Source organism: Trachypithecus francoisi, unplaced genomic scaffold, assembly GCF_009764315.1.
Source record: "Trachypithecus francoisi isolate TF-2019V2 unplaced genomic scaffold, Tfra_2.0 Lachesis_group11, whole genome shotgun sequence".
Lineage (NCBI taxonomy): Eukaryota > Metazoa > Chordata > Mammalia > Primates > Cercopithecidae > Trachypithecus > Trachypithecus francoisi.
The window spans coordinates 102,704,949-102,717,653 of record NW_022681456.1 but is presented as its reverse complement, the minus strand read 5'-3'; the positions used below and the strand labels follow the sequence as shown (position 1 = coordinate 102,717,653).

The window sequence follows — 12,705 nt, the reverse complement described above, 5'->3', positions numbered from 1 at the left end:
CTCTAGATGTCAGGGATAAAGTAGTTAGCAAGACAGATAAGATTTCTGCGTACCTGGGACTTACATTCTAAGATCTCTTTTGTTTAATAGTCTTGTAAGCATAAGGCATGGATTCACCTGAAGTTATCATCCAGTAGAGGAAGAAGGAAAAAAACTGTGAGGAGAAATGATAATCAGATATCTTATTTCTGTATATATAATAGAATCTCTGAATATTGGAATTGAAGGGATCCAGTATAATTCAATTATTTTACAGGAGCATTTTGCTAAATATAGTGATTCTGTTTGATTAATTCTTAGAATATTTCAATATTTTAATCATCCAGTTTTTCAGCCATTTTGAGTATAGTAGATTATGGAAGTATAATTTAATAGAGAATTATTGTTTGGGTTTGTCTTTGTGGGGGATGCAGGGACTTGTGAGAAGAATGTCAACTTTTTCATAAGTATGACAAATATATTATGAAATGGAATTTATTTGTCTTTTAATTCTTCCATTGTTCTGTAACCTATAGGGAATGTATTTTCCTAGTTTTGTTATTTTTACCCCATGGACAAATTTTTTAGGGCCAAAAAGTTTGAAGCTTTTCTTCTTGTATTCAATAATCTTTACCATCCAGAGAGTTATTTATTATATGTAATCCAAATGATTTCCCTTACTAACCCTCTTGTTTCGTTTACTATACGAGTTTGCTATTGAAATATTAAAACATCTAATGAAACATCTCTACCTTAGCCGAGGGACAAGACAAAAATAGTTTCAACAATATCAAATATATATATATATATATATATATATATATATACACACAAATTTTTTTTTTTTTTTTTTTTTTTTAAACAGAGTCTCACTCTGTCACCCAGGCTGGAGTGCAGGGGCACAATCTTGGCTCACTGCAACCTCTGTCTCCTGGGTTCAAGAAATTCTTTTGCCCCCACCTCCTAAGTAGCTGAGATTACAGGTTTGCACCACCATGCACAGCTAATTGTTTTATTTTTAGTAGAGACGGGGTTTCACCATGTTGGCCAGGCTGTTCTGAAACTCCTGACTTCAAATGAGCCTCCCACCTCAGCCTCCCAAAGTGCTGGGATTACTGGCCTCAAATGTTTTTTGAAGCATACTTTTCCCCAGAACTTTCTCTAATTTCAGCAAATTGTTTATCTCCTCCACAGGGTTTATTTTTTCAACTGAACCCTATGCATGATGTGATTATGCTGTGTTTCTGTACTATGTATTTATTTTATTACCTGCATCTATAATATATTTGTGGATGTTTGGTTGCGTGTATACATTAAGAACTGGCATTTTAATACTTTTTTATGTTTTTTGAAAGCATTCTGATCAAATGTATGGTATTTCTCTAATAACTGAATAACAACATCAGTTATAAAACCATAATGATTATCATCTCATCTTAGATGATTTAGGCCAGAAAGAGTGACTATACTGTCATTCAGTTTAAAGTACTATTTGATTTCCTAAATTGTCTCATCTAGAAAGTTTTTTCTAGTGGGCTTCAGTGACATAATATTCTTTATCCTTCAACTAAGTATTTTTTTTTCTCTTTCTGTCTCTTTAAAAAATTAAACAGCTCGATCAAGTCATCCGCCAAAGAAGCCTGTCCAGTTTGGAACTGTTCCTCTCCTGTGCACAGAAACAGTTAAGTGCTTTAATAGCTACGGAACCAGTTGACATTGAATAAAAAGAACACGACAAGCAAACCCACGCTGGCATTGGATACATCATGTTACACCTTCAAAATACATGCTCTGAATTATAAAGATGTGTTTGTTTTCTTTCCGAATCATGTAGAATTGATTTCCAGTTCAAGGATAAACCAAAACAATATTTAGAACTATCAAGTGATCTAATTTCTTTTGGTTTCTTCTTTACGTTTACTTTTATTTTATTAGTAGTAGTAGTAGCAGCAACAGAGTATGATACGACCCAAAAGCCATTGTAAAGTGCCACGTTATCAAAATTAATTAAGTAAACTTTATAGCCTGTGGTAGTCTATTATATATTATTTTGCAAAAGTAGTAAATATATTATTGTTTCATGATGACTCTTGATGAGATGCTAGAATGTAATCATACATTTATCTTCTCTTGAGGATAGAAATAGCATGGATTTCAACATCACCTGTTTATCTGTATAATTGGAAATGAAACACCGATATGATAGAAAATCATTCCGGCATTACCTAGCCTCTTTTCTGCAGTTGGATCTATGTATTTTCATTGGTCTACTGAAAACAAACAATACAATTAAAAGCACTAAAGATTATTATATTAATTCAGCTTTGATCTGATATATCACTTAAACTAAAGGGGTGTGTGTGGTATATCCCTGTTTCCTATTTCTGCTCTTTAAAGGCACTTTGAATCAATGAAGCCATTAGTCTGCAAATCAAATTGTAAACTTAATCCCTATTTTTAGGAATTCAGGTTCAAGTACAGGATATATGAAATCTTTTCCCAGTATTTCAGAATGTATTTAATTCACAGGCAGTATACTTCAAAGCAAAATCATGAATATTTTTAATTCAAAACTAAAATGTCATTAATATGTATGTATGCAAATGTTTTATCTTATTTTCTGAAATGCATCTACTTTCTTGGGCTTTGTACTTTTTTGAGATTTCTCAGTGTAATAAAAAGAGCTCCCGGCCGGGCGCGGTGGCTCAAGCCTGTAATCCCAGCACTTTGGGAGGCCGAGACGGGCGGATCACGAGGTCAGGAGATCGAGACCATCGTGGCTAACCCGGTGAAACCCCGTCTCTACTAAAAAATACAAAAAACTAGCCGGGCGAGGTGGCAGGCCCCTGTAGTCCCAGCTACTCGGGAGGCTGAGGCAGGAGAATGGCATAAACCCGGGAGGCGGAGCTTGCAGTGAGCTGAGATCCGGCCATTGCACTCCAGCCTGGGCGACAGAGCCAGACTCCGTCTCAAAAAAAAAAAAAAAGCTCCCAAACTTATTTGGTTGTTACTTTTTGTTTTTTTAATTTCTTTAAAATATATACATATATTTTTTACAATTTTTCTTTCTCAAGTTGAAATTTTCTATCCTAGGTAGTTTTATCACACTACTCGAATATTTTAAGAACAAGATTAGCCTTCCTTATAGACCTGCTTGGCCTTCTAGCCCTGCTAAATTTTAATTGTAGATCCTTAGACAAGCTGTCTAATCAATTTGAGTCTCAGTTTTCTCATTTGTGAGGTAGAAAGAGTTATTTTTATAGGCTATTTAAAAAATTAATATTGTAAAATACCCCATATAGTGCTTGCTGCTATAGCCTCCAATTTATAATAATTTCCCTTTCTCTAGAAATTAATCACAAAATGCAGGCGTGGGTACCTACAAACAAGTGGCTAAACCATAGCATTCTGCCCCTCTAACCTTGACTGACCGACCCACACGTGAAGACCTGACCCCACATGGGGCTCCTAGGAAAAGTCTTCTGGTGACATCACTTCAACTTCCTTACCATAGGGAGACAGACATGGACCCCTATTTCTGAGGTTAGAGGTTACCCCAACCCTTTTTTCCTGAGTCTCAGATTCTGTGAGATACCAGAATATTCTTCCAATATGTTAGCACCACTTACTTTTTTCCCTTAAGCTAGCCAGAGCCAGTTTCTATTATGTGCAACCAGAAAAATATTAACCCAGGCAGTCAAGCACAGATCCCAGCAAGTAATCCCTGGATACTTGGCACTTGTTAGTTCCTCATTTCCTCCACCATACCAATCCACATCCAAAATGGGAACACTCTTTGATTTATTTTAAGGAATGTTAAAAATATAACTGAACCAAAGCCTCTATTGTCTAACAAAGCCAAGTAAATCACAGATACCCAAAACTATGAACAAACAGTGCCCTATTTAAAAGCTTTCTGTCACTCAGAATCTTGAGTAGAGGTTTAAACTCCGCTTTGCTGAATGCTGACTCACGTTCCATTTCAAAGTAGGCTTACTCAGTGATTGCTTTGAAATCAAAACCAGAACAATGTCCCTATGATTGGTGTTACTCTTCAGTGAGTCAGTTATCTATTATTATAACTTCTTTTTTTATCTGACAAACTGAATGGAATCAGAAAATGTTCTCTATATTTAAAAGAGCAATACATCTGAATAAGTAAAACATGTATGTATAAGCCTGGAAAATATTTATAAAACTCCAAGAGAGAAGGAGACTTGCATCAAAGCACTTTGCCTCTAGTCTTCTGGTTACATACCAGTAAACAACTCTGCTGTATCTCCAAAGACTCCACTAACAAGAGGCAGAAAGCCAATGTGTTCTGAATCCACAAGCTCCTTACTTGGAGGCATCACCATCAGCATCATAGTAAGTGGATGTTATCACTATTTATGAGAGCCCACAGTTGTGACTGCTGGGGTTTTTTTTTAAGCCAGGCAAAACTAAAACTGTTCTCTGAATTTCACTGATAAACACATTTTTAACACACCCAGTCCCCCACAATGCATGGGCTACTTGCTCACCAATCATTAGTATGTGTAGGTAGAAGGGAAAGAGCAGGTAGAATTTTCTTTGATCTGGTTTTGTTTTATCTCCACCTTCCCAAGCATTGATTCTCAACAAGTTGCTCCCCCTTAAATTGTCCCCATTCCCAGAGTCACTATATATTGAACTTTTCCTGTGGGGTACTTATGTAATTAAATAATGTTTTAATTGTTATTTATAATTAATAATTTATGTTTTTCTTTATGTCTGCCTCCTCCTAAGCAGAGAGACCACATCTGTTTTTTTTTGCTACATCAATGCATTTCATAGTGCCTATCCTGTAGTAATTGATTCAATTAATAAATAATTGAATCAATAAAACAATTATTGCACCTGCAATGTAATTAACCAACTAATTCCCAGCTAATAGATTCTGACTACTGCCTTAAAAGATTTAGCTAAAGTTGCTGTGTTTCTGAATGAGATCCTGTAAGAAAATTAACCCTCATAAAACAGTAAAACCTACCTTCTATATAAATCAATAAAATTTCTGAAAACTCTAAAATGAACTCTGCATTTCCAGTGCTACTCAAATGACTAAATCACATTGATTGAAATGTGCTACCCAAATTTAGAAGATCCTCTAAATATAAGTAGGGACGAACATACGGGAAATTATATGTGAAATCATTTCATATGGTACTGAGAAGGGCCCAGCTACAAGAGTAAGCAGCCTCTGCTTGAGAGAACTGTAGAATAGTGTTAAACCTACTGGTCCATCAGTCTCGAGTTGCAACACATAGGGAGCAACAACGTTTAGAGGACAGACTGAGTGCATAAAGTTTTGTGATCAAGAATAGAAGATTCAGAGGGCCCAGTAGAAGAAGTTATGTGTAAGGAGAGGAGAGGTGCTTAAGATTGAGTCACATGAGGGAATGTCCAGAGCAGTGTGTGTGAGTCCTGGTGATAACAATGCCAAGAATATCTGACAGTCTTTTCAATTCATCTCTGACTCTGGATTGTGATACAAATTGGCCTTGTTTTGAGAAGTACACAGAAATCAAGAAACAAATTTATTCAAAAGGTAGGAAAATTTGACTCAGTCCTGGCAAACATTTGGTTCTCAGAAGTCTGGTAGCTGATTTAAAAAGAAAAAAAAAAAAAAATGAAGCCACAGAGTGTACAAATTGCTGACTTCAACACAGCTCAGATACTGAAACAGATAATGGAAGATTTCTTGTGGCAAGATATGTATGTAATGAATTTTGAGTTTTGTCCCTTTTATTGAGGTACTTTTTTCTGAAATTGTTACAACCACTAAACAGCACTACATTTTTTGAAACATTTTTCCTGTAATGTTTTTTGGTCTTTTGCTTGATTAACTGCCAAATATAAATGTTTAATTCAACTCTACAAAAATGTTTAACACTTAGTGATTCAATTAGTAAGTTTATGCTTATTGTCTCAGTGAGCTATTCTTTAAAATTCATTATATGTTGTAATTTTATAGGCAAACTAATATGTTTTTATGATTCTGGGCTTTTTATAGATAAAAATAAGCAACAATGCATTTTGTTTTTCTTATAATTTTCTCTTTTTTTCTCATAAAGCAGGAAAAAATTTCTATACTCCATGTCAGTTGGTTGTAGTTATAGAAAATGAGGTAAACTAGGTAGAAATATCAAATAAGATTTTTAGAAAACTCTGGTCTATATGGTTCCAAGCAATCCAGATAACCAGCTATGGTCGTTGAAGAGTAAGATGTATTCACTTCTATATGAATGAATTCAAAGTGCAACAGTGATTCTACTTAATATAAATCCTTTGATATACTAGCATTTCCCCACAGGAAGAATACTTGTGTTCAGAAATATGTGTTTTATGCCTATTCCTTAGAATTTTAGATGCATATTCTCAATTATACGTATTAAGTAGTCCACAGAGAAACCTAAACTTCTATAAAATTCATAATGCAGTGTTATTTAGACACCAACCTCAAAGGTAACAAGGATGGTACCCTCATTATTTTATTATTCCCTTTTTCTATGTGATCTCAACTGATTCCATGGCTTTAAATAATCTCCATATGCTAAAGACCACCACATTTGTAGCTCCAGCCCATTTCTTTCTTCTTAAGTCCAGAGTCCAAGATTCAGCTGCCTACTTAATATTGCCACTTAGATGTGGTACTTAACATATCAAAAACAGTATTCTTCATCCTCACTCCACCTCTGCTGCCCACATTCTTTTCTGATGTGTGTCTTTTCTAATATTCCTCATCTCAATGAATGTCAGCATCATCCCTCCCTGCTTCCCCTCCCCATTTCCTACACCAAACTCAGTCCTGGCAGCTCTACTCCAAAATATATCCTGAATCCATCTGTCTTTTTCCATTCATTCTGACCACCACCTTCCAAACCAGTCTTTATGATCTCTAGCCTAGACTTTTGAAATGGCCTCTTAAAAGAGTACTTGCTTCCATTCTTGCCCCCAAGTATTTATTATAGCCAATGATCTCCTAAAACCTAAATTTATTGAATCATAAATGTAATATCTTTATGGGAAAATGTATTCATTGTCTCCATTCAATTCATTCTGATTCCAGGAACATATACAATATAGTAGGAATAGATGTAAGACATTTGTTGTGATGTATGTCACTGGGGCAGGGATGCTAACAGAATCAAGTCTGCAGATGGTAAAAGTTCAAATGAGTTGAAGAAAGGGATAAACTAAATGAATAGATAGTTAAGAGACATGCAAACCTCCACTGATATGTATGTAACCTCTTGGGAGTCAGCTGGCTTCTTTTTCTTCCCCTTTTCTTCTGTATGACTTAGTGGAACCTGCCTGCTTCTTTCTCCTCTACTGTTAGTTACTCTCAAACAAAAGTCTCTCTCCTTGAAAGTTTACTTGGAAACAGAATTCAATGTTATAAATATCCACACTCTCTTTCGGTTTTGATTAAGAGTTCCATTTGTGATGGTGAGAAATCTGGGAGTAAAAAAGGACCCCTTCCTGTTGTCTTTTCCTCTCTGGTCCCATTACCTTTTGGTGAATCTTTTCATACAGAATTGTATATGCTGCAAAAGAATATGCAGCTTCATACTATTCTTGACATTCTCTGACTGAGTTGGAGTGTCAAGCAAATAGGACCTTGGTACAGGGTGGTTAAGGAAAAGCCGAGCAGGGCATGAAGGCCCAACATGTAATTAGCCTCACTGGCCATGAAAAGTTTATTCTTGTCTCTTCTCCTTGCTGTGTGGCATCCCCAGTTCTGTCTTCATGGCAAACGCTGACCAAGAAATAGCAGATAGGAAGCTTTTATGGCAATGGGGTCATGAGGGAGGGAAAATTGCAAAATCCAAGAAGTCTTAAACAGGAGCAGCAAGAAAGGAAAGGGCCATTTTATTGCCTAAAACCACCTAGCTTAGGTAACAGTTCCAGCATGTCCTTTTTTGAATAGCTATTCTAATTATTATATATTCAGCTGATTAATAGGAGTACTTGAGAGGTGGCCTGTGTCAGGTAACCTCAGGCAATCCTGCTTCAACAAGCTGTCAGGGGGCCATGCCATGCTTCTTTATGACATAGGTGAATTTGATAGGCTCACCAGCAGAACATGGGATCACAAGGCTGGAACCATTCCATTTCCATGAAATAATTTAAGTAAGCCAATACAAGGGGAAGGGATGGGAATAAAGGTCTGAGATAGTCTTCAGTTTTACATTTTGTGCTAGAGGTATTTTTACATACTTTTTATAGAATAGAGGGTGCCTATATCTTAGTACACTTCTATAAGAAAGAAAAATTATACTGTAATTGGGTATCTTCGTTGTCAATCATTTGGCAATGTTACCTGATAAAACTTTCTGAGATGATGGGAACTCTATATATGCACAGCCCAGTTTGCTAGCTCCTAGCTACATGCAGTTACTAAACACTTGAAATGTGGCTAGTGTGACAGAGAACACTAACTAATTTTATTTTATTTAAATTTATATAGTTACATGCGACTAGTGGCTACTCTTGGAAAATGCAAATATAGAGATTCCCTTGCCAGAGAGGAAGCAGTAATCAAGTTATTTCCCCTAATCACACAAACACCGTTACGTTACGTTTGTTTCCTTCCACCTCTTTTAAGATTGGTGTATAGAGTAGGCATGTGATGAGTACAAATGCATGCAAAACACTTCAAGGAAAGAAGAAAGCTGAGAATCCAATGCTGTTGATATATTATTTAATTCTATCATGCATAAAGATTAAAGGAGACCTTACTGGAAAACTTCCTAGTGTATGATTGATGATTCTTCGAGCTAGAAACACTTCTAGTTTAGTGCCACCAAGAAGGGGTTTCTCTGATCTTCGGCCAAAATTATCCTAAAAATCAGAAACTGTTCTCTTTAAATTTGAGTAAATAATATGGATTCTGCCTTGGTTTGTTTTTGAGAGTTGCCTGGAGAATCAAAATGACCTTAGTTTTAAAGATTAAGCAGAAAATGAGTAACTGCATATAAGGATTCAGACTTCCAAAATGGACTTTGGGGAATGGAAAATGTCTATTATGTCTTTGAAATTATTTTACTTACACCTCCCAACCAGTGATTGAATTTGTTGAGAAGTAGCTTTTCATTTAAAAAAAATTACTGAGCTTGTATTATGCCATGTATTGTGCTAGTCATATTACAACTAGTGAGTGCCTTTAACAGTTATATGAGGTAGATACCTCCTGTTAAAGAAGAGGAAAGCAATGCTTACAGAGGCTAATTAACTTACCAATGATCACTGCCGGTTCTATACCAGGTCTGACTGATATCCACACTTTTCACAAGGGCAGGTATTGCCTTTTGTGAGTTAACATTCACCTACTTTTTAAAATTTAGCCACCCATTCTGTTTGGATTCATTTTGTAATATATCTCCCACCAAAGGATGCTAATGATCTTTCTTAGTACAAGCTCCAGGCACAGCTTTTTGGTAACCAGATTATGCTGAATGGTATATCACCAAAGTTGCACTAAGCCCTGTGGCCTGTAGAGTGTCAGAACTTTTGTATGCTGGTGGGACAAAACCGTGGGAAAATCATTTCCCTTCTATGCCAAATTTTGTTTAATTGCTACTGTTTACCTAGTGGGAAAAGACTTACGTTCCACAGCTCAAGAAAATCAATCCTACTTCAATACAGGCACTTAACCTGGAGTTACATTAGCCTAATGAAAAAAAAGCCTGGCTGAAATATAAAATCAAGGAATCAGCTATAATTAGCTAATATAATGTAACAATAAAAATTCTTCCAGAAGATTAATCTTCCCCAAAGCTCTAATCGATTCTTAAAATCATCAGTCCAAATCAGTAAGTCAATGGCATAATGAGCATTATAATCTTAACAGTTTCAAAGAAGAAAATTGGAAGAGTGAATAAAGTAATTTCATTCTGTTCTAAATTTTATTCAAAGAACATAACACAAAACCAAAAACTACCAGCTTCTTTCCTCAAATTTTACCTGTTCATTGAAACTGCTACAGCCCATCCATGATATCAGCATGAGAAACCACATCACATATTATTTGGAAATACATAAATGAGTACTGTTCCCATTGCAAAACTGAGAGATTTGTGTTCCTCCCTTTCATAACTTACCATAGTAAGCATGGAGCCAGCCTCCCTGGTTCAAGTCTCAAGGCTATCATCTACCAGCTTAATGTATAAGCTCCCCAGTGCCTCAGTTTCCTCAGTTTTAGAAAGAAGACAATAGAATGTACTTCATAAGATTGTTTGAGTGTTAATACATAAAAAGCAATTAAAACCGTGTCTGACCCGTAGTTAAGAGTTTATGTTCTGTATTCATAAAGAAACAGTTGCTTTTTACATCATCCTTACTTTAAAATTTGTCATTATTTTTGTTAATATTTTTAGGATCGATGATATATTATTTTTTGGCTTTTAAAAATATATTTGGGCTGAGCACAGTGGCTCACATCTGTAATCCCAGCACTTTGGGAGGCCGAGGCAGGTGGACCACGAGGTCAAGAGATCGAGACCATCCTGGCTAACGTGGTGAAACCCCGTCTCTACTAAAAGTACAAAACTTAGCTGGACGTGGTGGTCCGCCTGTAATCCCAGTTACTCGGGAGGCTGAGGTAGGAGAATCACTTGAACCCGGGAGGCGGAGGGTGCAGTGAGCCGAGATCACGCCATTGCACTCCAGCCTGGCGACAGAGCAAGACTCCATCTCAGTATATATATGTATCTATATTTGTTATACTGTTATATATATTATACATATATATATGTTATACTGATTCATTTGTTCTGATTGATAGTTTTCTGTTAAACCATATGCTTTATTTAAAGAGTGTTTATGATCTATCATCTTCCAGCGAGATGTTCTGTTAGCTTCTAAGTAAGAAGCTTAGAATTCTGCAAAACATTTTCAGAGAGGGTGCATAAAAATAATGCTTTATTGTATGACCTTTTTTTGGTGGCAGCAAATATGTTGAGAATCCTAAGATGCTCTTTCCTTCAGTGGTTATCTAAAAATTGTTAAACTGTGAACATCTGGCTGGCATACAGCCTTCATGTTTCACTGTTGTGATTATCTCAGGCAGCAGATCACAGGCATGTTTACCTTCAACAGTCTTAGTCCCTTAGTTTCTTCCCCGTCCTCCTTTTCCTTCTTCCCCAGTCTACTGAATTCCTGTCTGCTATGAAGAGTGGTGACAAATACTAATCTGCACTAGACCACAGTCATATGAAGTCAGATTGAGTACTTGGCCTTGTATCAAACCTGAAGTGGAAGGGAAGGGTAGAAACTGCTGTCTTGTAAATAGCCACCCAAGGCGTAAGCCCTGAAAATATGTAAATATCACTATGTCCCATATGCATTATTTCTCAATTTTGTCATGCTACCTTTGCCAGCTAGTTTAACTGAGTATGATTTGCAGTTATTTTATTGAACATTTTTTGACAATTTGAGTACAGTTCTGGATGTAATATTAAATCCTCTTCTGGCTCAGCAGATTGCAAAATTGCACGTTCTGTCTACACATCAAATCCTAGGTCTGGAGGGGAATTGAAGACTTTACCTAGTCCAGCACATCCAGAAAGTACTGCATTTGAGCTTTTCCATAGCAGATGATATTTCACCCTATCCTAAATGACATCCAAACAAGAAGATTGATTATATGATTAAAGACTGTGAAGAAAGGTTAAAATTAAGCTTGGCTTCTATTTCTTTTAAATTCATAACATTTTTTCTTCTTCAAGGATCTCTAGCCAATTCCAATGGCTGAAGCAATAAGCTTAGTCATACCTTTCTGACTGTAGAGGAAACTAAATATGGTAAATAAATGTTAACAATTTAGTGCTAAATTATTTTTGTCAACTTTATATACCAAATTTGGGATTGATCAGTTTTTTAATCTATCTGGAATCTAGTGTTGAAAAGTCCCAGGGAAAAAAAATAAAGCTATTCTAAAGAAGTTTCAGGGAATGAACTCAATTCTGGTAATGCTTCATACCTGAAGACTGAGTAATTTATGAAGAAAAAGGTTTAATAGACTCACAGTTCCATGTGGCTGGGGACAAAGGAAGAGCAGTGGAACTTCTCACATGGCAGCGGGTAGGAAAGTGTGTGCCGGGGAACTGCCCTGTATAAACCCATCAGATCTCAACAGACTTATTCACTATCACAAGAATAGCACAGGAAAGAATTCCCACAGGGTCCCTCCCTCAACATGTGGGAATTATGGGAGCTACAATTCAAGATGAGATTTGGGTGTGGACACAACCAAACCATATCACTCTTTTATAGATATTTTGCAATGACCAGAAACCAAAGCTTTGCCTACATGAGTTTACATTATAATTACATTATATTATAATATTTTTCTAAGAATTCCAAGAAAAAAGTGTAAGTGGTCCAAAGAAGAAAAATTTGCTTTTATCAAACTCCCATTTGTTGAATACGATATGTTTAGCAATAAAATGAATATTTGGCTCAGAACAATACATTCTAATCAGCTTTCCATTGAACATGCCATGATCACAGTTTCTATAATTATTTCAAATTCTTTATTCAGCTATAATTGACAAAGGAAAGATAGATTGCATTAAAATATTAGATACATGGCATTTAAAAGTTCTTTAAAAATAAGTTCCCATTGATTTTAAAGTAAGCTTTGGTTAGGTTAAATAAAATGTTTTCAAACTCAGAATTCCCCTCTATAATCAGCACCTAAGA

General features: G+C 35.9%; 1 protein-coding gene across 14 annotated transcripts in view; it reads left to right on the top strand.

Annotated features, from left to right (window-relative positions):
- CCDC91 (coiled-coil domain containing 91) overlaps window positions 1–2,668 on the top strand; it is a 367,727-nt gene extending 365,059 nt beyond the window's left edge. For all 14 annotated transcript variants that reach the window (XM_033222559.1, XM_033222553.1, XM_033222558.1 and 11 more), the window contains one exon: window positions 1,593–2,668. In XM_033222559.1, the coding sequence (XP_033078450.1) occupies window positions 1,593–1,703 (111 nt within the window). In that variant the 3' untranslated portion in view covers window positions 1,704–2,668. The remainder of the gene's footprint in view (window positions 1–1,592) is intronic.
- The last annotated feature ends 10,037 nt before the right edge of the window (window positions 2,669–12,705 follow it).